Source organism: Lissotriton helveticus, chromosome 3_1, assembly GCF_964261635.1.
Source record: "Lissotriton helveticus chromosome 3_1, aLisHel1.1, whole genome shotgun sequence".
In the NCBI taxonomy this organism is placed as follows: Eukaryota; Metazoa; Chordata; class Amphibia; order Caudata; family Salamandridae; genus Lissotriton; species Lissotriton helveticus.
Genome location: NC_136061.1, coordinates 1,300,342,721 through 1,300,370,317, shown reverse-complemented (window position 1 = coordinate 1,300,370,317; position 27,597 = coordinate 1,300,342,721). Strand labels below are relative to the sequence as shown.

Below are 27,597 nucleotides of genomic sequence, written 5' to 3'. Positions count from 1 at the left end.
CCACATTCCAGAGTGCCTTTCTCTTGGATTTTCCAGTACAATCCTTCATTTTAGAGGTTCTAAAAAGGGAATGTTAGAACCCAGACAAAATATGTTTGCCACGATTCATGGCTAAGTTGCGTCCCCTTAAAGATATGCATATAAGTTTGCTGGATTCTGTGCCCATTGACTCTTTTGTGGCAAGTCTAGTGGGCAGAACCTCCTTTTTGGCGGATGCTATGATCAAAGACATGAAGGATAGAAAAGGTGGGTTTTGCCCTCATAAATGTTTATTCCACTTCTCACTTGGCCTTCAGGGCAGGGGTTTATGGTTCTTATGTTTCTCAATCCTTGCTGTCTGACATAAATAAGTTGTTCAATGCATTTGATGTCTCCTCTGACTGATGCTCTTTATGGGATCACATTGAAAAACAAGTGGAATTTATGTCTGACATTTTTTTTGATGTTGTACATGCTTCAACTTTGACTGGGGGTGCTTGTATAGCAACTAGATGAAACCATGTTTTGAAGGACTGGCAGACTGATGCTGCACCAAAATCCTCTACTTTAATCCTGCCTTTCGTGGGTTTGTAGCTGTTTGGTTTCCAGTTAGAAGAAAGGTTCAATAAATTATTCAAAGAGAAGAAGCACTCCTCATCTTTTAAGCAGTGTGGCTCAAACAAGTTGAATATCCAGAAGCGCCCTTACTTTCATCAGCCCTCTCGTCGTCAACAACATCAACAACCTGCCCCTCAGAGAAAGTTCTATCCTAAGAAGAATGAGGCAGAAGAAGCCTCATTGTCCCCCAAAGTGTTCCTGACTATATGAATGTTTCTTTAGGATTTGCAGTTGGAGGCAGACTTCTCTATTTCTGTGCAGCATTGGAGGCATCTACTTCAAATTAATGGATTCTCTGCACAATCAAGGAGGGCTACAGGACTGAGTTTGTAACTTCCCCCATGGATTCTGAGGTAAGGCTGGCTCCATGTCCCAGGAGGAAGAAGAAGCAACTGGTTCTGGCTCAAGGGGTAGAGTCTCTTCTGCAGAAACAAGCGATAGTTCAGGTTCCTCTTGGGGAAAGGGGTCAATGGTAATACTCAATAATTTTTCTGGTGAAGAAATCATCGCAAGGATTTCTTATGATCCAAAATCTATAACCTATGAACAGGTTTGCGCAGACATTAGCCTTTAAAATGGAGAGTTTGCAGTGGGGATTCTTCTACTAATCACGAACCATTTCATGTGTATTCTGGATCTCCAGGACGAGTATTACCATGTGCTCATTCTTACCCTCAATCAAAAGTTCCAGCATTTTTGTTTTCAGAACCAGCATTTTCAGTTTTGAGTCCTGTCATTCGGCTTCAAGATACCTCCCTGAGTATACACGCAGGTGTTGACTCCCCTCATTGCCTTGTTCCACCTTCAGGCAATTATCCATATCTGGATGACTGGTTTTTCCATGCTCCAGCACTGTGCCAGTTATGTCACAATCTTGCCGTAGTTTGTGAGGGTGTCTAGAGGTGTGGCTTTGTCCTCAATCTCAAATAATAATAATAGGATCTGATCTTCATTGGGGTCAGGTTTTGAACCCATCTCAACAAAGTCTTTCTTCCAGAATCCAGATTGATGGAATTGCAGTCCCTGGCTGTCCAATTGTCCAGCAGCCAGTCCCTCCTGATGAGGTGTTGGTTGTAACTCATGGGTCACATGGCAGTGGCCGTGTTCATGGTTCCATGGGCCAGGTTACATCTTTGGCCTTTTTACACCCATCTCCATGCTTGGTGGCGCCCTCCTTTAAGGGGACTCAAGGTTCAGGTCCCAGTGACACAGGACATTTGGTATGAGCTTCCTGTTTTGCTGGATGAATTCCTCCAATCTGGAAAAGGGAGTTTTTCTTCAACCAGACCCTCACGGAAGTATTGAAAAAGGATGCCAGCTCATTTGGTCGGGGTGCTACTTTAGAGGGGTGGTTACTTCAAGCCCGATGATCCCTCGGGACAGCATCCGCTCCTCCAATTGGAGGAAGGTCATGGCTGTGTTTCAGGCTCTCTTGGGCTTTCTACAGTATCCGGAAGGTTGCAATCTGGTGGTCCAGATGGACAATATGGTGGCAAATGGCATAGCTCAACTACCAGGGGTGATCCAGGTCTCAGTCCTTAAATCAGTTGCAGCCCACCTGCTCCAGTGGGCTGAGTGTTACCTGGTGTTCCTTTGTGCAGTACACCTCAAGGGGGCGGAGAATGTAGAGAGTGATTCCCTCAGCAGAGTCTTTCCTTCCTCAGAGAAAATGTCCCTAACCAAAATAGTTTTTCTCCATATTTATGCTGGGTTTGGTTAGCTGAGTCTGGATCTGTTTGCTTGTCGGAATCCCAGGTGCGCGGTGGGACACCGCTGACCGCAACCGCCGAAGCGGAAGATCCACGCATCAGAGAATCAAAGACTACAAAGACCGGCATGCCTAGCGCGCATCCTCGCGCACCCGGAAATGCGTTCTCAACGCGCATTGGACGAAGGGTCACTGTTGATTATTTTGGACGCTGACCGGCCGTTCGTTGTGTCCCTCTGGCTCTTGGATCCCGGGACAACGGAACCGGGTGCATTTTCGGCATCGCAAGAAGTCCTGCATTACGGACCTCTGTGACTCAGCTGCAGGAAGCGAGCGGCTGCTCGTTTCAGTATCCAGACTTGGAGTCAGGGTAGAGCGTTGGTTGTTACGCTCCCGTGACGAACAGGCACAGAGACGCCCACCAAGAGAGGTGGTGATCGCGTTTCTGTTTTGGGATCTTGAGTGCCTCTTCTGACCCCTCGGTGGAGCGCCCGGCCGGGGGTTCCCGAGACGAGTGTCAGACCCCGACGACACTTGGCGAGAGAGCCCCATCAGTCGTCCTCGAACGGCATTTTCGGCCGTTACTCTGCACAGTGTCCTCTGTTGGCTGGACACCGGGACCGGTGCCCATGCAGAGGACGGTTGGAACACAGCCCTACAGAGCCCTGGGCTAACGACTGATGGGTATCGTATGACTTACTTTTTTTTGGCAAGACTTAGTATTGTTTTCCCTAAACTAAGTGTACTTGTGTTCATTAAACAAGTATCTAACTGTATCATTGCTTATCGTGGGGGTTTTCTTACCGCTAGAATCAATCCCGAGAAAACAGGGAGATTACATAATAATCGACCCACTCCTACCAATCCTCTCCCGGTCGAGGCAAGAAAACCATGGCCACGCTGGATGATGTGGTGGTGGCTTTGGCAGCCGTCCAAATAGAGCTGACGGCTTCCAGACAGGAAACGGCTGACCTAAAAGCAAGGTTTGAAGCAACGCAGCGGAATCCCTTTGATACCGGCAGTCAAGTAACACCTCCAACTCCGGCGGTGGTGGTAGAGATGCCTGTGTCCGTTCCTCTGGCCACTCCGGAACGCTACAGCGGAGACCCCGAGTCAGTACAAGTTTTCATGACGCAGGTGGCGGGAAACAACCATTACAACGCAACTTTTACAACGCACTACCATTACAACAAAACTTTTACAACGCAAAAACCATTACAACGCATGTATTTACAACGCATGTTTTTACAACGCAGGTACCTTTACAACGCATACCATTACAACGTAAGTATTGGTAAGTATATAATTATATTTTAAATTTTATATGTTTGGGTTTTTTTAAGGGGTATTTTTAGGGTTGAGGGACAGTTTTTAGTTTTTGGGTAAAGGGGTATTTTTAGGGTTCAGGGTCAGTTTTTAGTTTTTGGGTAAAGGGGTATTTTTAGGGTTCAGGGTCAGTTTTCAGTTTTTGGGTAAAGGGGTATTTTTAGGGTTCAGGGTCAGTTTTCAGTTTTTGGGTAAAGGGGCATTTTTAGGGTTCAGGGTCAGTTTTCAGTTTTTGGGTAAAGGGGTATTTTTAGGGTTCAGGGTCAGTTTTCAGTTTTTGGGTAAAGGGGTATTTTTAGGGTTCAGGGTCAGTTTTCAGTTTTTGGGTAAAGGGGCATTTTTAGGGTTCAGGCTCAGTTTTCAGTTTTTGGGTAAAGGGTATTTTTAGGGTTTAGGGTCAGTTTTCAGTTTTTGGGTAAAGGGGTATTTTTAGGGTTCAGGGTCAGTTTTCAGTTTTTGGGTAAAGGGGTATTTTTAGGGTTCAGGGTCAGTTTTCAGTTTTTGGGTAAAGGGGTATTTTTAGGGTTCAGGGTTAGTTTTCAGTTTTTGGGTAAAGGGGTATTTTTAGGGTTCAGGGTCATTTTTGGGTTTTTGGGGTACAGGGGTATTTTTAGGGTTCAGGGTCAGTTTTGAGTTTTTGGGTAAAGGGTTATTTTTAGGGTTCAGGGTGAGTTTTGGGTTTTTGGGGTACAGGGGTATTTTTAGGGTTCAGGGTCAGTTTTGGGTTTTTGGGGTACAGGGGTATTTTTAGGGTTCAGGGTCAGTTTGGGGTTTTTGGGGTACAGGGGTATTTTTAGGGTTCAGGGTCAGTTTTGGGTTTTTGGGGTACAGGGGTATAAGATAAAAATAAAATAAAATTAATTTTAAATGAAATCAATTAAATAAAATTAAATAAAATTAAATTAAATTAGATTAAATTATATTATTTTCAATTATTTTAAATTTAAAAAAAATAATATATACTTACCAATACTTACGTTGTAATGGTATGCGTTGTAAAGGTACCTGCGTTGTAAAAACATGCGTTGTAAATACATGCGTTGTAAAAGTTTTTGCGTTGTAAAAAATTCGTTGTAATGGCATGCGTTGTAAAAGTATGAGTTGTAACGTCATACATCCCAGGTGGCATTACACCTATCCTGCAAACCCAAGACGTTTCCCACGAGCCAGGCCAGAGTGTCCTTTCTCATCTCCTACCTCGCTGGAAACGCGGCTCAATGGGTGGTGCCCCTGGTGAGCAGGGACGACCCCATCCTTTGCGATTGGGGGCGTTTCGTGAGGAATTCCTGAAAGTATTCGACCGACGGGCGGATACATATACCGCGGACCGTGAACTACTGGAACTACGTCAAGGCAACCACGACGTAGTACAATATCTGAATACCTTTCGCCGGTTGGTTGCGGAAACCAAATGGCCGGTTTCAAAACAGATAGCCGTGTTCCACCAGGGACTGAGCGAAGAGCTCAAGGATGTTGTGGCGCAGATCGACCCCCAGCCCAAAACTTGTGAAGGTCTTATAGCCTTGGTCCTACGCTTGGATCATAGGCTGGGGGAACGCAGAGGAGACCACAAAAGGAAAGGGAAACCCATGCCAGTCCCAGGAACGCCGGGAGCCGTAGAGGGCGTCGTCGCTGCCAAGGCCGAGCCCATGGATATCGGAGCCGTTCAGGCGAGTCTGACTTCTCCGGAAAAGGAAACCCGCCGTAAGCAAGGCCTCTGCCTGTATTGCGGCAAAAAGGGACACTACATCCGTGAGTGCCCTGCCAAACCAAAATCCAGCCGCAACAGGACCTTTAAACCAATCACCGCAGCAGTCGACATCCAGTCGGAAAACTAACGGACTCCCTGAGAAGCGAAGGGTCCTCTCGGAATCGCTCTACCATCCCTTCTTTGTCGAGTCCTTCTCGGTCGCAACCACAGCACCTCTACGTCACAGTCCAAGTATCCATAGACATCCGGTGGAAGGCAGTAGAAGCCATGGTTGACTCAGGGGCCACTGGCCTATTCATGGACGAAGAGGAGGCCGGTAGGTTGGGGATCACCCTAGTGCCCAAGGATCGCCCTGAGGATGTATATGCCGTGGATGGAAGACGACTGGTCACCGGCCCCATAGGGCATCACACTGGGGTGCTACCGGTAAGATACGGGGAAGCTCACGAAGAGGGCATCGAGTTCAACATCATCCGCGCCCCGAGGTACAGGATCATCCTGGGTTTGCCGTGGCTCGAGAAGCATAACCCGACCGTGGATTGGGTTACCCACCAGATCAGGATGACATCGCCGTATTGCAGTCAACACTGTGGGGTGCAGAAAGGGCTCGCACTCGGGTCTGGAATGGAGTACACGGTGGCCACAGCAGCCGAGAAGGCATTTGCGTTACCCGGTGTTTACCGTGCCTTCCAGGACGTCTTCGATGAGGCCAGGGCTGAGGTTCTCCCCCCGCACCGGATCTACGATTGTCAGATCGATTTGGTTCCGGGTGCCAGCATCCCCAGCGGCAGGCTGTACGCTTTAACGGAACCGGAAAACCTCCATCTGCGCTCCTATCTCGATAAACTCCTGGGGTTGGGGTTCATCCGACCCTCCAAGTCTCCAGCTGCGTCTCCCCTTTCCTTTATCCCGAAGGCCAACGGTGAGTTGAGGGCCTGTGTGGACTTCAGAGAGTTGAACACGATCACAGTAAAGAATGGGTATCCTCTGCCGCTCATAAATGTCTTACTGGAACAGGTGAAACAGGCCCGGGTGTACACCAAACTGGACCTTATAGGGGCATACCATCTGGTGCGTATGCGCGACGGCGACGAGTGGAAGACGGCATTTAAGACCAGATTCGGCCTCTTCGAGTACCTCGTCATGCCGTTCGGGCTCTGCAACGCCCCTGCGGCCTTTCAGTACTTCTTAAACAAAGTATTCCGAGACATCATGGATGAGTACGTCGTGGTGTACATTGACGATATCCTCATCTATTTCAACACTGAGGAAGAACATGTACACCACGTGGCCACGGTACTCCAGAGACTCAGAGATCACCTGCTGTTCTGCAAACTCAGCAAATGTGACTTCCACGTCACATCCGTGGAGTTCCTGGGAGTGATGCTGAGTCCAGAGGGACAGGAAATGGCAGAGCGCAAGGTCAAGGCGGTGGAAGATTGGCCAACACCACAGGGGGTGAAGGACGTGCAGTGCTTCATTGGGTTTGCCAACTTTTATCGCCGCTTCATCGACGGATTTTCAGGGTTGGTGGCCCCGATTACACAACTGCTGCGTAAGTCACAGCCCTTCCGATGGAACGCGGAAGCTCAGGAAGCCTTTGTGGCACTAAAGAAGGCCTTCAGTTCTGCCCCTATCCTGGCACATCCGAACCCTGACTTGCCATACGTGGTGGAGGCGGACGCCTCCCAGGTCGCAGTAGGAGCCATCCTGTCGCAACGGCACCAACACTCCGGAATCTTACACCCCGTGGCGTTCATGTCCAGAAAACTGAACCCAGCGGAACGGAACTACCACATAGCGGAGAAGGAGCTTCTGGCCATAAGGGACGCTTTTGCGGAGTGGAGGCACTGGCTGATGGGGGCCAGGCATGATGTCACGGTGTACACCGACCACCGCAATCTGCAGTTCATGACGGCGGCAAAACACCTGTCGCCTCGGCAGATGCGGTGGATGCTGTTATTTTCCGGTTTTCGTTTCCATATCACCTACAGACCGGGCTCGGAAAACAGGAAAGCGGACGCGCTATCCCGTCAAACGTCTGATCTGGCTCCACCTCCTGCACCGGTGCACTCCATCATACCACCGGGCGCGGTGATTGGGGCGGTGCAGCCGGACCAGTTCCTTCAGGGCGTCCAGAAGGGGATATAATCGTTCGCCTGGAAACGGTGGCTCTCGTGTCATAAGGAATGGAGGGTGGTAGGAGGTATGCCGGTGCACGGTAGCCGCTTGTTGGTGCCCACACCCCGCTTACGGAAGCAGGCCTTTGAATGGTGCCACACGTCGCCCTGCGCGGGCCATCTGGGGTTTGAAAAGACTGTGTTCAGCCTGGGAAGACACTTCTGGTGGCCATCGCTGCGTTCAGACGTCCGCAGATGGGGGGATGAGTGCTCGGTCTGTGCCACCGCGAAAACGGACCATCGCAAGCCACAGGGCTTGCTGCAACCACTTCCGTCGCCCAGTAAGCCCTGGGAGAGCATTTCCGTGGATTTTATCGTGGGGTTGCCGAAGGATCAGGGCTGTACAGCTGTCATGGTGGTAGTGGACTATCTCACGAAGATGGGGCACTTCGTGGCCTGCAGGCAGGTACCCACGGTGGGACAGCTAGCCTTGCTCCTGCTGAAGAACGTGGTGCGGTTGCATGGGTTGCCCACAATTATCGTGTCGGACAGGGGCGCACAGTTCACGGCCCAATTCTGGAGGAAGTGGTGTTCGGCGCTACACGTCACATCGGCTCTGTCGACGAGCTATCACCCGCAGACGGATGGGCAGACGGAACGCCTTAATCAGTCACTCAAGCAGTACCTGCGTTGCTTCGTCGACCAGGGGAAGGAGGAGTGGGTGGATCACCTGTGGCTAGCGGAGGTCGCTTACAACAATGCCACCCACAGCTCAACCAAGTCGTCTCCGTTTTACACCAACTATGGCCATCACCCCAGGTTTCTGCCTTTCGTTCACCCTGTGAAGGTCTTTCGGGTGCCGGAAGCCGCTAAGAGATTGGCGCGCATCAAGGAGACTCTGGTTCGATCTCTTGCCTGCCTGGAGGCAGCCAAGGCTGCGTACAAAGCCACGGCCGACAAGAAGCGACGGCCCAGTCCTCTGTATAAGGTGGGGGATTACGTTTGGGTATCCACCAGAAATCTGCGGTTCCGGAAGCGCAGCGTATTCCAACCTAAGTTCATTGGCCCGTATCGCATCTCTAAATGCCTAGGCCCTGTGAACGTGCGCCTGTGTTTGCCTGGCCACCTGAGGTTCCACCCGGTGTTCCACGTTTCCCTCCTGAAGCCTGCCGCTCGGAGCCGTCGGGTGCCTTCAGGGCCGGTTTCGATGGACGCCGAAGCGGAGTACGAGGTGGCGGGGATCCTGGACTCCAAATGGAGAGGCAACAAGCTCTGGTATCTGGTGGCGTGGCAGGGGTACGGGCCGGAGGAGCAGTCATGGGAGCCCGAGGCGGGCATCCACGCCCCACGGTTGGTTGCTGCTTTTCACAGAAACCACCCTGCCTCCGCGGGTTGTGTTCGGGGGGGGGCGGTTGAGGGGGGATGTACTGTCGGAATCCCAGGTGTGCGGTGGGACATCGCTGACCGCAACCGCCGAAGCGGAAGATCCACGCATCAGAGAATCAAAGACTACAAAGACCGGCATGCCTAGCGCGCTTCTCGCGCACCCGGAAATGCGTACTTAATGCGCATTGGACGAAGGGTCACTGTCGATTATTTTGGACGCTGACCGGCCGTCCGTTGTGTCCCTCTGGCTCTTGGATCCCGGGACTACGGAACCGGGTGCATTTTTGGCATCGGAAGAAGTCCTGCATTACGGACCTCTGTGACTCAGCTGCAGGAAGCAAGCTGCTGCTCGTTTCAGTATCCAGACTTGGAGTCAGGGTAGAGCGTTGGTTGTTACGCTCCCGTGACGAACAGGCACAGAGACGCCCACCAAGAGAGGTGGTGATCGCGTTTCTGTTTTGGGATCTTGAGTGCCTCTTCTGACCCCTCGGTGGAGCGCCCGGCCGGGGGTTCCCGAGACGAGTGTCAGACCCCGACGACACTTGGCGAGAGAGCCCCATCAGTCGTCCTCGAACGGCATTTTCGGCCGTTACTCTGCACAGTGTCCTTTGTTGGCTGGACACCGGGACCGGTGCCCATGCAGAGGACGGTTGGAACACAGCCCTACAGAGCCCTGGGCTAACGACTGATGGGTATCGTATGACTTACTTTCTTTTGGCAAGACTAAGCATTGCCTGTACTATTGTTTTCCCTAAACTAAGTGTACTTGTGTTCATTAAACAAGTATCTAACTGTATCATTGCTTATCGTGGGGGTTTTCTCACCGCTAGAATCGATCCCGAGAAAACAGGGAGATTACATTGCTCATGCCACAATGCTGAAGTTACCTGCTTTTGTGCCAGAGTTCCTCAGGTGGGGTCCTGAGAGTTAGATTCTTTGTTGACCCCCTGGCCTCAATCTCTTCTCTTTGCTTTGCCCCCTATTCCACTGACTCCCAAACTGCTAGCCAGGATGTTGAGGGAACAAAGGGAGTTAATTCCCTTTTGGTCTTGTCAGTCATGGTTTCCTCTTCTAAAGTCCCTGGCTGTTCAGGGTCTTTGATTTCTACCTCTGTTCCCCTCTCTTCTGCGGGTGTCTCATGTCCTCTTGCTTCCGAGCTCCGCCTCTTGGTGTGGAGGTTGAAAGGTGGAGGTTGCAGAACAAGAGATTGCCCAGACATTTAGCTATTGCCATTTAGAAGTCAAGGAAGCCTTCTGCCTTGAAGTCTTATGTTTGGAACTGGGGCAGATTTCAGAGGTGGTGTTCCTTCTTGAATCTTTCTCCTGAGGACTAACCTTTGAACTACATTTTTCAGTTCTTTTGGGATGGTTTTGAGACCAAGCTTTCTATGTTCACTCTGCATGCCCAATGGGCAGCTATTAGAGCTTTCAGATCTCCCTGGGGTAATCTTGAGAATGCTGAGGATTTGGTAGCTTGTTTGTTGAAAGGTTTCTCCATTTCCAGGCCTTTTCATTTCATAAACTTTATTCGACAATTAAGTCATAAAAGTGTTGCATAAAACATACATCATTGCAGAATAAAATAACATAGCAAAATGAACTTATATAAATATTTAAGACATGATTAAACTCAATAAGACTAATGCTGAATATACTAATCACTTAAAGTACCAATTAAAATAATTTTTTTTAAATTTCAAATTACAATATATACAGCTCGAAACTCAGTTGAACATAATAAGGTGAACCCTCCTTGTTTTTAGTTAATTTCAGAAGGACTAAATAAATCAATTCTCATTTTACTCCGTAGCTGTTTCGATCGAATTACCCAAGCCCATTTTAAAAATGTAGCCATGGCTATAGCAATTGGGGGACTGGGATCTGTACATAGGATTCTCAATGCCTCTTCATGTCTGCGGGTGCCAATTAATTGGCAGATAGGTTTCACCCACATTGTCCGAGGTGCTACATATAAAGGACAAAAAAACAAAAGATGACTTATAGATTCTTGTTAGTCCCTGCACCTAGGGCATTTGTCATCAGTTACTCCCACCCATTTTGCTGTAAATAACCTTGTTGGAAGGGTGCCTACCCTAAGTTGGAAATAGAGCTTACGGTCATACTGTTTCTCTATGTCATCCCAATACGATTCCAACTTTGGTTGTACCCTAAATTCGAGGAATCGGCCTGTGAGGTGAGAGGAAAGGCCTTTTGTACATGCTGTTAGATTAACCATCTCCCAGTATTTGGCCTTCATAATTTTTTTAGATGGAAATACCGCGTTTGAGGGATCATCCCACAATCACCCCATTCCCAATCTTACTAACAGGGATCTAATTGCCTTCAACCAATACATTTTATGAAAGGAATCCTTTTCAATTATTGCCTTTAGCCCACAGGCATAATGCTGAAGTTCCTCGGTGGTCCATATTCTACGCCAATACAAGAATGGTCGTAGAGTAGCTAGATCTTGGACAGCTTTCCTACCCAGGTCCCACAGCAATGGTGTCAAGGGGGTACTTTGCGGGACACTAGTAGCTTTTCTCAAAAACTCGTTTTCCGCTAATGTCAAGCATTTAAGATTTTCAAACCCCCATTGTTCAGACCCATAAAGGGCCGAACTTAACACCTTCATCCCATAAATCTCAAGAAGTGGGCTGATTGGTTTCGTCGATGAGGCTTTAAACCTTTTCAGAAGAAGGCCTGCCTGTTGCTGATGTTTTAACGTAGTCAGATCTAATTGACTGTTCCAGCGCATGTCCCTCTGCAGTGGAACCCCAGATAAGTAAAAGCGTTAACCCGCTCCAACGGGGAGTTATTCATGTATATGCTCCCTCTAAACGGTTTGAAAGACTTGGAAGGTTTATGTTCAGTAAGAACCATAAACTTTGTTTTGGCGGTATTTATTTCTAGTCCGCGCAATAGGCAGAAATCCTCGAAGCGCCGGAGGGCCCGTTGGAGACCACTTGGTGTTTTTGAAATTATCAAGGTATCGTCCGCAAACATGAGGATTGGGACTCGATTACCAGCCATCGCAGGGGCATCAGTGGGTACCAAGGAAAGGTAGTCAGCCACCCTGTTCACGAAGAGCGAGAACAGGGTAGGTGCCATAACGCAACCCTGCAGCACTCCCCACTCAACGGTGAAGGTTTCCGTAACCTCTCCCTGTCGTCCCCACAGAACCCAAGCAAAATTGTCCTCATGCAAGCGGACGATCCAACTCAATAACTCGGGGGCCATTCCCAGCTCATCCAGGACTTGCCATAGTTTGCTGCGCAGCACCAGATCAAAAACCGCCCTCAAATCGACAAAACAGCATACAATGTCCCTTTCTCCAAACCACAGACCGCCAATAGAGGATGATAAACCGAAAAACTTGATCTATCGTACTGGTTTTGGGGCGGAAACCGGCCTGGAGGGGACTCAAGATGTTCCCTTCTTCCATCCAGATCTGTATTTTCCCCAAAACCAGGCGACCCATAATTTTCTGGATGGAGTCGATCAAGCTAATAGGCCTATAATTGCTTGCTAGCGACTTGTCCCCCTTTTTATATAAAGGCACAACTTCTGCTCCTTTCCAGGAGTGGGGGACAGCCATCCCTTGGGCTATGGCATTTGCTAAATAAGCAATATACAATCGCCATCTTTTCTTATCATTTAAGAATAGGTCGGCAGGGACGCAATCCATACCTGGGGCACGTCCCTCAATTACTGAGTCTAGCGCCCTGTCGGCATCCCCTAAGCTGAAGGCGGCATCTATGTAAAATGTGAGGAGAAAAGTGCCCTCACTTACGCCGTCTTCTCCTTTAGCGTACTGTGGCTTAAAATAATCAATCCATGAGCTTTGAGCAACGTTATTCTGTGGACAATCGGGGCACCCACCCCTATCCCATTAAAAAATATCCCAGAATGATTTCGGGTTTTTGGACGCACACGCCACCATAAGGTCCTGCCACTTACACTCTTCCCATGCCTTTTTTGCATCAAACTGTTTGTGCCTGTAGTTACCTCGTGCCACTTTTACTTTGCTGGGGTCCTTAGATTTTAGTGCTAGGCCCAGCTCAGCACGGGCTTGCCTACAGGTATCATTATACCAGCTCTCCGGTTTGCTCTATGGTTCTCTCCTAACTGAGCTTGGTTTACAGAAGTAAGTTTTAAGCTTAGCGAAGAGGTTAGCATGAGCTACCATGAAGGGAGTATACATTGACCCATAAATTACACCTGTCCCCATAGTTGCTAGTTTCTCGTCTACATCAGACTTGATGGTAAATAGGGTATCGGGGTGCTCAGCAACTTTGCACCACTTAAGGTGGGGCTCATCATTTGTTACAACAGTTTCTGGGGCTGTGAGGCCCTGGTTCACTCCAGCCATTTCTTCTAGGCCCAGTCTAAACAGTGCAGTCAGGGGGTTATGATCACTCTCAATGCAAGGTTTTACCTCCATATCCACAAGAGAGTGCCACAACTTTGGATGGACAAGTAAATAATCTATATTACTTGCCCTAATACCATTATCATAAGTTTTGTTACCCATCCTGTCTGACGGTGTTCGGCCATTAGCGGCCCTTAACTGGTTCCCCATGCAAAGCCCCTTCAAAAGCATTGTAACCTCTGTCCATTTGCTTATAGGCTTTATCTCCAGTTGCGGAACTCCCCATCTAGAGTCCTCCTCCTCTGTTAGGTTCAGATCGTCGAGTCCTAATGGCTCAAAATTCGTGTTAAAATCTCCTGCAATCAGAGGAAGTACATTAGCTGGCAGGATCTCAATCAAAACTTCCAGGGCTGTTATTACATCAGATATTTTCCCTCCTGGTAGGCCTCTGGCATAGACATTAAAAATATATTTTTTTAAACTAGACGGGAAACTAAATCTCACTGCAAGAATATCGCAGTTTGTCACCGGGAGAAGTTGAGTATTACATTTTAGATTCTGCTTAACCCATATCACCAGTCCACCTACTGGGCGACCCTTTTGCCTTTTCACAGTGGGGACATAAAAATTCAAGTAGCCCAGTCTAAACACAGGGTCAACAGACCAAGTCTCTTGGAAAAGGCAAATATCGAAGTTATCAATGAAGTCCAACCAATGTGGTGAAGCTAATTTAGGACCCACGCCCGCCAGGTTCCAGGATATTAGTGTTGTCGAGCAGGCGGAACTCGAAGCACTGCCAGCATTCACAGCCCCCAATATAGGAGAATTTTGTCGGAACAGTGAATACGAGTCAGGAAAAGGCCTTTTCATACTCAGCTCATTCAACAGTGGCTCTTTACTACTCTTCTGCGCGATAACTTCACTATCATTGTTTGGCCTATGACCAACAGTCCCTCCCTGGGAGCTTTCATATTCAATCACTTGGCCTGTACTCCTATCTACATCATCATTAATTACGGGTACTATACTAACCCTGGTACACCAATCAAATACTTTCTGTCAATCGCAGTCCCCCAGCCCTGATAGAGCATCGAATCTGTTGAAAAGCCTTATATTCCCTAAGGCACAATGGTTTGACGCCTCACCCGATGGAAAAATTTCCCTCTGTGAAAGCTGCGGAGAATCATAGAAATTAGACAAGGGTAGTGGTTGTATCAAGGACGATAAATCATTTTGGGGCCAATTACAGATGTGTTCAACACACCTCCAGTCCCTAAAATTAATAATGATGCAGTCCCCCACCACAGACTTAGGTCTCCTGCCCACCCAATTCACTCTCCTGGCGAACAAAATTTCTGCACATGTGTGGGTTGGCAGTGGTCGGTTAGCGTTAAGCCAAAAGATGCACTTATTCTTAAGGTTCATATACGTCTCCCTTTTTCCCTGATCCAGGTGTGGAACCCCCACCCAGACCACCACATAAGGGGCTGATTCTGGGGGGAGATCTATGTTTGGTAAAGTGGCTGCAATATGGGCAGGGGACGATTTGGACAGTGTTTGATGTTTTGTAGCAGATCTACTAACAGCTGCTTGATGAAGCCTGTCCCTCTGTACTCTTTGTTCAGCCCCTGTTAAGTTAGTGGATAAAGATGCGACACAGGGCACTGGAGGATCTTTCTGTGCGGTGCTATCACTACCTTTTGATGGAACAGTAGGATTAGCATCAACAACACTTTGCCCTGTCGCATTTATCTGCATACAATTTAGAGCACTACTCCGGTTTCCCACCCGCGTCTGAGCTGAGGCAAGTGAAAGTTCAAGGCACACCAGTCTATTTTCAATGGAGTCCAATCGGTCTTATATTGGGTGACCTAACTTCTTAAAAGTGCATTCCAGTCTTTTCCAGAATGTCGGGCCCAAATCAACTAGTGCATCACCGCCCCCACATGCTAATTGATTTGCCCCCTCATTAACTGGTAATGGTTGTGTGGAACTAAGGGAAGTCCTTAGGGTAGGATCCTCACTAGGCACATGCATTTTACCAATTTTTGCTTTTCTTCCTGCTGCTTGCGTTTGTGCCCCTGTACGTTTCCTTTTCAATGTCAACCCCAACGACTGCTGTACTGTTCCCGTTTTGGCATTACTGGCGGATCGAGTCTTAATATTAGGTGAAGGCAAACTCCTTGCGGCAGTATTGTGGTTGCTTATGTCCTTTAAGATATTAGGGTTTGTATCCGGGAGTTCCAAAGGCTCAGCTGGCTGTAATATCTGGCTTCTCTCCCCCCCCCCCCAAGGAGGACAGCCTGTCCTGGGTATCAAACTGCTGGGGAACTGGTGACCTTGCCTTCGCCAGACTTCCCATTGAGGATCTCTTGTCAAAAGGAGTATCGAGAGAGAGCCTCTTTTCTGTAAGTTCTATATCTTTGGCCAAGGCTGTTGATACTCTAACTAGAAAGTTGTCCAAGGTGCCCATTAACGATCCTCCGGTAGGTTTCCTACCTTTCCCCAAGTAATTGGTGAGGTTGCCATACTCTTTAACAAGGGGTCAATCTACCTCCTATGCCGTAATGACAGTAGAGACCCAAAACAACTGTGGCACTCAAGACTAGGGTGCAATTGCTCATTAACCTTGTTTGCTGTTGTTAAGGGGGTAGCCCGTCCCGTCCTTGACCATGATTGAACGGGCTTAAATGGGCCCGCCCTTGGCCCGGGCTTTGCCCGGCACGACCCGCGCGTGATCCCACGACGCGGGGGCTGTCCTTAGTTTAAAGTGCCTCCGGGCGTGGAAAAGGCGGTGGCGGCTTCCGCCGCAAAGGAGCCTGGGAGTTGTAGTCCCCCTCCGCACTGCTGCCGCAAGATGTGAAGCTGCGGCGGGAGGGAGACCAGAACGATAAGCGGCAAAAGCAGGGAACAGGTACGTTTTCAAAAAAGCCCCACGAGTGTCCAGACAGCGCCCTCTCCACCGGGGCTGTCCTCAGTTTAAAGCGCCCCCGGGCGCAGAAATGGCGGTGGCGGCTTCCGCCGCAAAGGACCCTGGGAGGTGCAGTCCCCCTCCACACTGCGGCCGCAAGATGTGAAGCTGCGGCGGCGGGAGGGAGACCAGGACGACAAGCGGCAAAGGCAGGGAACAGGTACGTTTTCAAAAAAGCCCCCACGAGTGTCCAGACAGCGCCTTTTATGTGTCCGTTATACCCATTGTGGGACTTGCCATTGGTTCTTATGGCACTTGTTTTGCATCCTTTAGAGCCTCTTGATACTGTGAATGTTAAGGTATTGATAATGAAGGTGGTCTTTCTTGTCACCATCTCTTCCGCTAGGCACCTTGGGGAAGTGGGTGCATTGTTAGTGAAGGTGCCCTTTTTTTCCTTCTGTGGTGATGGTGTCATGCCACTGCTGGACCTTCTTTTTTGCAAAAGGTTTCCTCTCAATTTCATAGGACTCAGGAGATTGTTTTACCTGCGTTACTTAGGGCTAATGATTCTGTGGGGGCATTTTAGTGGCAGGTAGATGTGAAGAGGGCTCTTTGGGTGTATGTGAATAGGTCCAAATCCTTTTGTTGTTCTGATTCACTGTTTGTTTCATTTGGTTCTTGAAATATAGAGGAAAAGTATTCTTGGTTGTCCATCAGTCATTGGATTAAACAGATGATGTCCTTGGCCTATTCTTTATCAGGTTCTCTGCCTCTCGAAGGGGTTCAGGGGCATTTTACTAGATGGTTGAGTCAAGACAGCCGAGCCTAGCCCGTAGACTACCCTGGATCTGCCAGAGCAGCAGATTAGCCAGACAAACCCATATTTGAGATGGTGGAAAGAATTAAAGAATGAAGCAACAAAGCCAACTAACACCATTGACGATGGGTTGGGTTGCAGGACATTGAGACACACTCTTTAACAGATGTTTTGTTTGCTTGTTGTTACTTTATTACTGTCATAAAATAAGACACGGTTTAAATGCTCTCCTCTGGAACTGGACGGATGAATCAAGAAACTGGTCGTTTCCCAATGAGAACTAGCAATTCCACAGATGCTGCTATGTTAAGTGATTAAGAATAGGAAACGCATAGTAAAATGGCTGAAACGTGCGACTACTAAGTGAATTATTAGGGATTGTTTTTTTAGATCTGAAACATAATGAGGGATTGTTATGATAAGAGATACTAAAAAACATATGTAATTCATGACATTCATAATTTCGGGCAAGTTTTCTGAAAATAGCATAATATTCCTTAGTTTATTGTAAAATGAAATATTTGGATCACTTCCCGGTCTTATTTTTGTTAGAATTGCCTGTATGAATTATTTTTATTTGTATAAACGCATATAAAGAAAATAAATCGTTCGCCACAAATGACCAAGGAAGAACATTTATTGTAGATTATTTTCGGATTTTGAGATTTGTCATGGTGAGAAACCATCATCAGATTCTATGTTTGCTGTAATGAGTAGCACATTACTTAGCGGTTTCATAACATTAATCTTTGTTACTCTAGAGCTTTTATTGTTTAAGCGAAAAGCAGACAATTAAAACCAAAATGGAGAAGTCTTATGGGGGTCAGGCAAACCATGGATAGGCAAAAATGGGAGAACATGAGAGAGCTTTGAGAAACACAAACAGGAAAGACCATGGAGGAGGTGAAATACATTGATCTAGTTAGAGAAACAAACAAGATAAGGCATCAGAAACAAAGGGGAAATGGGGACAACCAGAAACAGGAGAGTCTAAAAGAAATAGACGAAAAGGGGCAGGAGGAAAGAATTACAGATCAGGAGAAATGAAAGGGTTAACTAGAAAACGAGAGAAAATATTGTTGTTTCACCTATGCATTGGGGTCGTTGGTAGCCTGCTGGTAGTCCATGTTTCACCGGCACTCCCCAAATACTTAACTAAACACTCTTGAAATGCCATAGTTTAATTGCTGAAGCTCAATCTCACCTGATAGCTTTTCCGTTGTTCAAGGTTTCCAGTTTCAGCTTCTTCATCAGAGCAATGAACTGAAAATAATTAATTTCTAGAATTAGTACATTGTTGATTGCAGACATTGTGAATTAAGTACCTTGTGGTGGCTGCTTATGAAGCAAAGAACCCTCGTTTTACTGTCTTGTTCTGGAAGGTGCTGCCTCTTTCTCATTTTCTTGGATTGCACCTCTCTAAGTAAAGCACTATGTCCTAGTTTGGTGATATTACATTAGGATGCTCGACGTGCCATTGGATCACTGTCAGGTCTGTTCTTGGCCCTTTGTGACACAAAGGCAGTTAGGAAACTCTTGTGGCAAGTATTGCAGCTGCCCTTAGAAACACAGGAATCCAGTTTGTATGCAAGCTCACTCAATTGCCAAGTACCTTCTCCTGTAACGATTTGGAACAGTCTAGGCTTACCCATGGACAGTGGTATGTGTAGGAACATCTAGTTCAGGCAGCAGGTGTCACCCATGATGGAGAATTATTTTTGTAAATAATATCTGCTCAATGAAATTCGCCCGAAAGTGTGAATTAACAAAAAATTAATAAAATGGATTATTATTAACACATGAAAACATAGTGTACAACGTGATGATGTATAAGGGAAAACTCGATAAATGTTTCCCTAGGTAATGAAAATAACGTAATGAGAAACTATTTAAATGCTAGTTGAGAAACGTAGATGATTAGTACTTATTGAATAATGAGGATTATCCTGTCTGTCTAATTGAATGTGATTCATGTCACCTAAAATGCAGAGACACGACAAACATAGAAGAAAAGCTTTTATTCTTCGTAAAAGACTGTATCAACCTTTAGAAATAATTCTCTCTTTTACTCGAATACTGTAGGCCTTAGAAAATGTTAGAGGATGTGCTTCCATGCTCCTGTCCTTCAAACGTTTCAAGTGTTTCCTTAGAATGCAGATATTTGTCTATTTCTGAAAGAACTTTTTAGGTTTTTCCTTTCTAGTTGAGAGATGAGGTAGATCTAGTGTAATTGTTTCAACATTTATATACTTATGTATCAAGGACTTCCTTTTCCTTCCTCGGAATCTGATGTAATGTAGTTAAGACAATAGTCGTTTAGTAATATTTGTGCAGAAATGTTCATCAGCTCATTCACAACATTGGTGACCTATCCCTGCGTTCGTGGTATGCTGAATGCCATGCTGATCCTGTTACTCTGGCTTGCGTGATTTCCTGCAATTCCTAAAGACTTTCCTTAATGGCTTTGCACATCATCGGCCGGTGAGACTGCTTGTGCTATACCCTTTCGGCCAAGGGGTTAGCTTTTCAGACTAAATGCACACTGTGCATTTGTAATTCTAGGTTCGTATGAGAAACTGATAATCTTGCATTTTTGTATTTGCAATTCTTTTTTCTCTCTCGCTCTGGCTCCTCTATAGCTTTTTGTTGATGTATTTTAATAGGAGCTGTTTCTTATTGGGAACTTATCCTGTAACACTGGATCCGAGTGATGACATTCTAATCTATGTACTTGTGTTTGACTTTTCATGTAATGAAATAATAATAAGAAATAATAAGATAAGAATTAGTGTTTTTCTTTATTCATGAGTATATTGAATTATCTGACATGGTTTTGATGAATAACTTTAGAAAAAAGGTCTATAGCTAAGTCAGTCAATTACTTGACAAACCCACGAAGAATATAATGTTAGGTGAACACCCAAGTACCTTATAGTGAATTACATTAATAAAGCTTGTCACACAATTGTAGATGACAATACATATTTATAAACAATTTATTAATTGATTTTTTTGGAGTTTTACATCAATGATAACTTATTTCTTTTTAAAATCAAATTAAGTGCTCTCAGACATTAAAAACAATCAATGAAGCAATAGAATCAATGAAGATGGAGGCAATGCGGTAAATAACAAACTTCGTGGGTTTGTCAAGTAATTGACTGACTTAGCTATAGACCTTTTTTCTAAAGTCATTTATTTCCCTATGTATAGCAAAGTCAAATGGGTATATAGGGGTCCCCATTTTCTAAAATTATGGTTTTGATGAATACAAATGTTTAGCCTATTTCTTCATTGTAGGTCCTCGTGAGGGAATAGCAGTCCGTGGTTCATTATTTAGTCCCTTTTTAGCTCTACCAAAGATCCATCAGGGGACTTTTGATATTGCTAACTGTGTGATAATGACTTTGAAGTTACGTTTCCAATAGTTATGGGACATAAGGTAATAATAAAAAAATTAAGCCCAAGCAGTTTTAGTCTTTGGTTAAAAAATATATTACTATCAATACAATCATGAAAGCATGCTGGATTCTTAAATTGATGGTATTAATGAGACTGCTAAAAGCAATATCCTTGTTGATTTACATCTCTGTGTGTCTACGCAAGATTATAAGAGGTTGTGTGAGCAGGCTAATCTCAGTTAACATTCCAAAACACCTGCACCATAACATAGTTTATCAACTTCGAGGTACATTATGCTGACGGACTCTTAATGGACCTAATGCAGTTCCAACTGTAACAGCCTACAATGGATCCCTGTCCAAGGCACAACAAAGTTTGTTGTACCTATCAAAACCTTGCCACAGTTGCACCCATATACTCCAACAGTACACCCGGTTCATTCCTTTTTGTGGCATCAATATTTATTAGTTTATTTCAGAAACAATTTATTAGTTTATTTCATAAACAATTCCGTTGTAATTTCATTGCTTGCAGTATATCTTCAAACGTACACTAATAGAGACCATACAATGAAATAGTCAATGACAATGTACTGCATCAGTATTTGGAATTTTATTATTGACATTCAACACCCACACTCTACAATGCACGTATCAATCTACATAACTTTCTGAAACTAAACATTCAATGATAGTCACAATTCTAAAGTTATGGACTCCTGTTGTATATTTTCCTACTTGTTGTACATATTTTTCCAAGTGTTATTCGGCCTCTGCCTATATACACACGCATATGGGTGTAGTTCCCATTATACAGGTATCCGTTTTTATATAAACTGGAGCATATTTACGACTTCACTGTTAAAACAGGTCTGCACTAAATGTACCTCCCCTTATCTTTGATATACTTATCGGTTCACATTCCTTCCATCTCATCTCAAAATCAGTTCTGCATTGGTTTCTGGGTCCTATATTAGTTATCATAGTCCTGTGTATAATTCTTCTGAATTATTTTAAGTTATTCTTATAATCCGGTGAGTTACAAGCTTCCTTCTGGCAACTTATTGTGTTATGCATTGGTTTTATGTTATTTATGACTCTCTGTGGATTTTATTTGTATTTTTCTATTGGCATTTAGTATTAGTGACAGTTAGGCAGATACTTATACAACAAGTTCCTGAATCTTTTTTAGAAACATGACCTGCTATCCAATTAGTAGACAGTATCCATTTTTTGGTATATATCCATTTGGGCCAATTACGTGTTGGCAGACAAATATAACAGTTATAATACACAATATAGCCATACAGCACGTCATCTTGGGTGTACCCCAAGGCTGTGCACTGCCGTTATGCAGCAGTTAGCCTATTACAAATTCACAATGGAGGTGACTTGGCCTCAGTCAAACTGGGTGTCTATGGGGTAGCCTACAGTGTATGCCTCATTTAAGTGAACTTGTAAGAAAATAAAACCCAGTTAACAAGTGGGCGGCCATGACAAACACCTTATCAACAAGTAGTCAAGGTAGGGTCAGTGTAAAGAGCATGTGGGGGCCGGGGGTTTCATCTAGAGGCATAAGATTCTCAGGGCATCACAATGCTGATCATATGTGTGTGAGAGCTCAGGGGGGCAGGCATCGCTCACATATTATTCCACCCGTAGGGTGTGTTGGACTTCTATGACTGTGTGCTTTTATCTGTCTGAGTCTCTACTATCCCTCGCGCCTCCAGCCAAGTCCCATTAGGGGTGTGGGTTCCATATTTGTTCAAATCTATAATATATATTATCTGTTCACATGAGGCTAGAACGGAGACGAGAGAGCAGGAGACAGGTAAGTAATGCATTTGTAATGCATTTGCATAACTCACAGGAGGAGTTCAATGAGCTACCTGTGAATAAACAAATTTTTTTACTATTTACACAGCACAGTGGGTTTCAGACATTGATGTTTAGTTGTTCCAGGTCACAAGTGACCTTGAGGAAAAGGACAAGGACAAAAACCGGGCCCAGGAAGACCTAATCTACGAGGACCAGTGTTACCACTGAAGAGGGGACCAGGACCAAATAGACAATGAAGAAAGGGACAAGTGAAACCAAGACTAGGGGCACCAGGACCAGTGTGAGAAGGATCAGGAGGATATGGGACACGGGTATCTGTCCCCTGTGGACAATGGTACAAAGAAATAGAAGTACCAGAGGTAGAAGAAAAGAAGGCTCTGGGCCATAACAATGAGGAGGGCTAAGCATGAGTGCACAGACCAGGACCAGAGGAATGAGGACAACTTGGACCAGAAGTAGCAGCCCAAGGTAGACAGAACAAAGAGGACAACTACCAGATACCAGTGAAAAGAAGGACCGACAGGAGGGCCAAGATCACAGAGATCATACCAAGGAGGATCAAGGGGCCAGAAGTGAATGAACTGGGAGAACCAGGACCAGAAATGTCAAGCATGGCCTGGAGACCCTAGATTAGAATGGCCAGGATACATATAAAGTCCAGGCCCAGTGGGACCAGGATCAGAAGGTTCATTAGGGTCAGACTCAGGGGGATCCTAAATCAGGGTGACAAGGAGTACATGAATCAGGGTGACCCCAACAATATATTAACTAGGATGACTATTGCCAGAAGGATGAGTAAGACCAAGGGACCATTACTAGGAGGACCATGATAGAATGGATCAGGGTGAGATGAACAAGAACAAGGTTGAACAGCAAACAAGAAGACCAGAAGGACTAGTAGAACTAGAATGGGTCAGGAGGACCATGAATCTAGGGGGGGGGGGGGGGGGGGGGTAGGGAAACCAAGGCAAATGGGTCCAGCACCAGAAGATCTGATAAATAGGCATCAGGCAAAGGAGAAACAGAACTAAGACCACAACTACATGGACCAGGAGAACCAGGAGCAGCAGGGTAAGGAACAAGTAAACCACGGGACTTGAAAAACCAGTGGAGCAGGACAAGGATGACTGCTGGATAAAAATCAGGATGAAGGAGATGAGAAAAGGTCCAGTTCTGTGAACTTGTTAAATAGGAGACCCGGGATACAAAGGACTAGGTGCAGGAGTACATGGTAATGACAACCAGCTAGACCAGGAAGTACAGGGCCAAGTATTTCAAAGGCTAGCATGAACCGGAGGACAAGGAACTTCGACAGAATAGGATGATCTGTGGTGAGCAAGGACAAGTTATTGCAGAACCATGAGGGCATGGAGCAAGAAGACAAAGGTAATCAGGACCAAATTGACAATGACTATGAAGATCAGGACCCGGAAGGGCAATGGCCAGTAATACTAGGATAAGCAGCACTGGGACTATAAAGACCAAGGAGATCAGTACCAAGGGCACCCAGAAGCCCAGAACAAGGACGACTGGGTGACCTAAAAGGATCATGATCAGGAGGACCAGAAACAGGGTTAAGAGGGCCAAGACAATCGGGACCTAGGGGGGCAGGTAAAGGATTGTCAAGTGGGGCAGAGCAATCATTACAGGTTGCAGAACCACGGTGAGGAGGATCAGATGTAAGAAGCCCAACCAGGATCTGGAAGATAATGGACACTTGGCAGTAGTAGTCAAGAGGACCAGGTCCAAAATTATGAGGTTCAGGAGAACCCAAACAAGGAGAACCTCGATCAAGAGGACCAGGTTCAAGGTTGGAACCGATCCTGGAGGACCAGGACAATGCAAACAAGGACTACAAACATTGAGAGGGCCAGGACACGAGAGATTAGATGGACTAGGATCTCTTGTACCAGGGCTAGGAGTTTCAGGGTGATGAGAACCATGGCACGGTGACCAGGGCAAAAAGGACCAGAAAGGAACAGAGCCAGATTGGTCAAGATTGCAGGAACCAAGAAGGACAAGGATCGCCAAATAGCATGGTTTATGAACACAACCCAATAGGACAAGAAGGACTAGGACAAAGTCGATCAAGACCCTAGGATGGCTGGTGGACTAGGTCCATGAGAAGTAGGCGTAGGAGAAACTAAACTATAAGAATCAGGACCAAAAGAATCTGGTCCAATGGGCACATAGTCTTGGGAAAGATATGACTACGAAAAACAAAAATAGCATGACTGGGGCTAGGAGAGACCAGGGACACAGGGCGGTGAGACCAGGGACACCGACAATCAGAGCCAGAATGAAAAGCTTTAAGAGGAACAGAAAATGAAGGCCGAGAGGGACCAGTAAGGGGATTAGAACCTGGAGTACCAGGACCAGGAGGACCAAGGTAAGGAGGAAAAGGAGCATCAGGGTCAAGATCATCAGTACTGGGAGGATGGCACCTTGGAGGTCAAGGCCACAGGGCTAGGAACAAGATAGCTAAGAGGATGAGAACTGAATGGTCCAGGCCCAGGAGGAACATGATTAATTGGTGTAAAAGCACAAGGAGCATGAGGACCTGGACCAGATCTTGGAAGACTAGGAAGAATAGGAGCATGTGTATTATGACCTATAGGGCCAGTAGGCAAGAATATGTTAGGTAGATTAGGGAGGCCAGTACCAAGAATGCCAGGTACCCTATTAGGCAAAGGACGCACTTTTCCTGTTTGCGCCCGGGGGACCTTAAATCAAGTGTGTCGGGTGCAAACAGGGAGCACCCTATTACATGGAATGCGCTGCCCCCACCGCAGAGCATTCAGGTGAAAGGCGGCAACCCACCTGCACTTTTAAAGGGGATTAGAGATCTCCTTGTAGTCATGTGCAGTGAGTGACTTCACCCGCCTGCAAGGGGATATTTAGGGGGTCCATGGGACCCCCCTTCCCCCCTCCTGAGGGCTGTAATCATAGGGCGCACTATCAGTGCGCCTCAGACAGCATTTTTTGCCTCTGCGCCTGCTTCTATATTACAGCGCCGGTGCAGAGGCAAATGAATTCCCTCATTTGCTTGGGACCATGTCCCCATGTAAATGAGGAATACCATCAAAAGATAGCACTGGTGCTTTATGTGCTACATCACTATCAGTATTACAGAAGCGGTCGCACAAGCGTCTGCAGCCTAATCTGTAATACCAAATGCCTGAGAGACGTGCAAAACGGTCACAAATACCCGTTAAATCCCCTGGACACTTCCATAATATGGCCCCAGGAGGAAGATAGGAAGAAGCCCCATGACTAGAGCAAGTAGAATTAGGCGAATTAGCACCAGCAGGAATAGTGCTAGGAGTACAGGAGGACAATGACCATAGGAACAGGGCTCAGAGAACCACATGGATCTGAAATACCAGAAGCAGGTGAGGAAGATCAAGAGGGCCAAAACAGCCAGAGTGAGGCAGACTAAGGGGACTGGACCTGGATGCCCAGGATGACCGGGACCAAAATGTTGATGCTCAGAAGGACCCAGACAAAGAGAACCAGGACCAAGAGCACCAGACTATTGGGAGCAATGCCAGAAGGATTATGAGGACAAGGCACAAGGCCAGGAGAACCAGAATGATCAAAAGCAGAAAGACAAGGGCTATGAGAGCACAGACATAAGAGGATCAGAACAAGAGATGCCAGGTGGACCATGGACACCAGCAGGATTAGGAACTGATGTAATAGAATTCTGTTGAGTAGGGAGGTGAGAAAGATCAGAATGGCCAGGTCAAGGGGACAACGGTCAAGATGATCAGTAAGAAGAGGTAGAGCTAGCAGGCGTGGGCCTGGAAAAACCAGGATGGCCATTAGAACAATAATCAAGGTAATTAGGCATAGAAAACCCCAAACAATGAGGACCACAAACAAAAGGTTCAAGTCTGGTGAGCACAAAAGCAGGAAGAGAACACAGACTTTGAGAATCTGTAAGAGGAAGATCAGTTCTAGGTAAACCAGACAGAGTGAGGAAGAATAGGAGAACAGGACCTGTAGAATAAGAAGGAGATGGCCAGGCAAACAAAGCTAACAGGATAAGAGCTAAGAGAACCAGGGCAAGAAGGGCCAATTTGACCACAATCAATTGGAAAAGGAATGGCAGGTCACAGATGCCCAGGGGTATCAGGACCTGGCATACCAGGGCAAGGAGGACAAGGACAAAGAGGAAATGGAGGACCAGGACAAGGAAGATCCGTGTTGACGTGGCCCTCTCTGCAGGGTCATCTCCAAACCTTTGTCTTAACCCTCCTGTTTTCTGAACTTGTTTCTGTTGGATTTTAGGACTCTGTGCACTTTACCACTGCTAACCAGTGCTAGAGTGGTTGTGCCCTCTCATTGAAACATAGTAAAATTGGCTTACACCCAATTGGCACATATAATTTACTTGTACGTGTTTATTACAATGGCACTGCATGTACTGAGGGCATGTAAATTAAATGCTACTAGTGGGCCTGTAGAGCTCCTTAGGTCACCCACTTAAGAAGCCTTTTAAAACATTTATCAGGCCTGCCATTGTGGTCTGTGTGTGCACTTTTAAGCTGCCATTTAGATCTGCAAAAGAAACCTTTTGCCAGGTCTAAACCTTCCTTTTTAATACATATACGTCACTCTATGGTGACAGCCAGAGGGCAGGGTGCTGCGTATTTAAAACTTTGGAAATGTACCTTTAATTTTTACATGTCCTGGTAGTTAAAATCTCTTGAATATGTTTTTTACTTCTGCAAGGCCTACCTCTCCCATAGGATAACATTGGGTTACCTTATTACATATAACAAGTGAAAGGTTTAAGATGAAAGGAATTTCAAGTTTGGTCTCTAAAGAATTGTAATTTAAAACCCTCTTTAATGGTAAAGTTGGATTTTAAATCGCAATTCAGAAAATGCCATTTGTAGAAAGTTAGAATGTTACTGTCCCAACCTTTTGATGCCTGCAGCCTGTATCCTGGGTCACATGACTGGGTGTAGCTTGCAGTTGGTCTTTATGTATTGCTTCCAGACAGTGAGACGAAGTGGGAATAGGTGTTGGAAGGATGGCCTTCTGTGACTTAATAAGGTGATGGAGCTGTCACCTACTACACTTGCACATCACAAAGATCCTGCCTCAAAACACTCACAAAGGAGTTCACACTAGTTTTGTGTGCCCCCAGACAAGCATGGGCCAGGACGGAGGGGCATGAAATTCCAGACACCTCTGTAGTGGGAGAACTCTAGAAGTTTCTCCCACCACAAAGTGGGCACCAGGTACAAATAGTGGATCCTCTGACCCAACTCTTAAGAACATATCTGGACATGTGGAAGACTCAGAAGAAGGATTGCTGTGCTGCTCTTTTGCAAGAAGGACTGTCACTCTGCTACCCAACTGCCTAAGTAAAAAGGACTGGGCCTGCATCTTGAGCCCA

General features: G+C 46.2%; 1 protein-coding gene across 1 annotated transcript in view; it reads right to left on the bottom strand.

Annotated features, from left to right (window-relative positions):
- LOC144824950 (otoancorin-like) overlaps window positions 1-27,597 on the bottom strand; it is a 559,576-nt gene that overhangs the window by 276,265 nt on the left and 255,714 nt on the right. Inside the window, exon 11 of the mRNA XM_078683892.1 lies at window positions 18,152-18,210. Coding sequence (XP_078540018.1) covers window positions 18,152-18,210 — 59 coding nt within the window. The remainder of the gene's footprint in view (window positions 1-18,151; window positions 18,211-27,597) is intronic.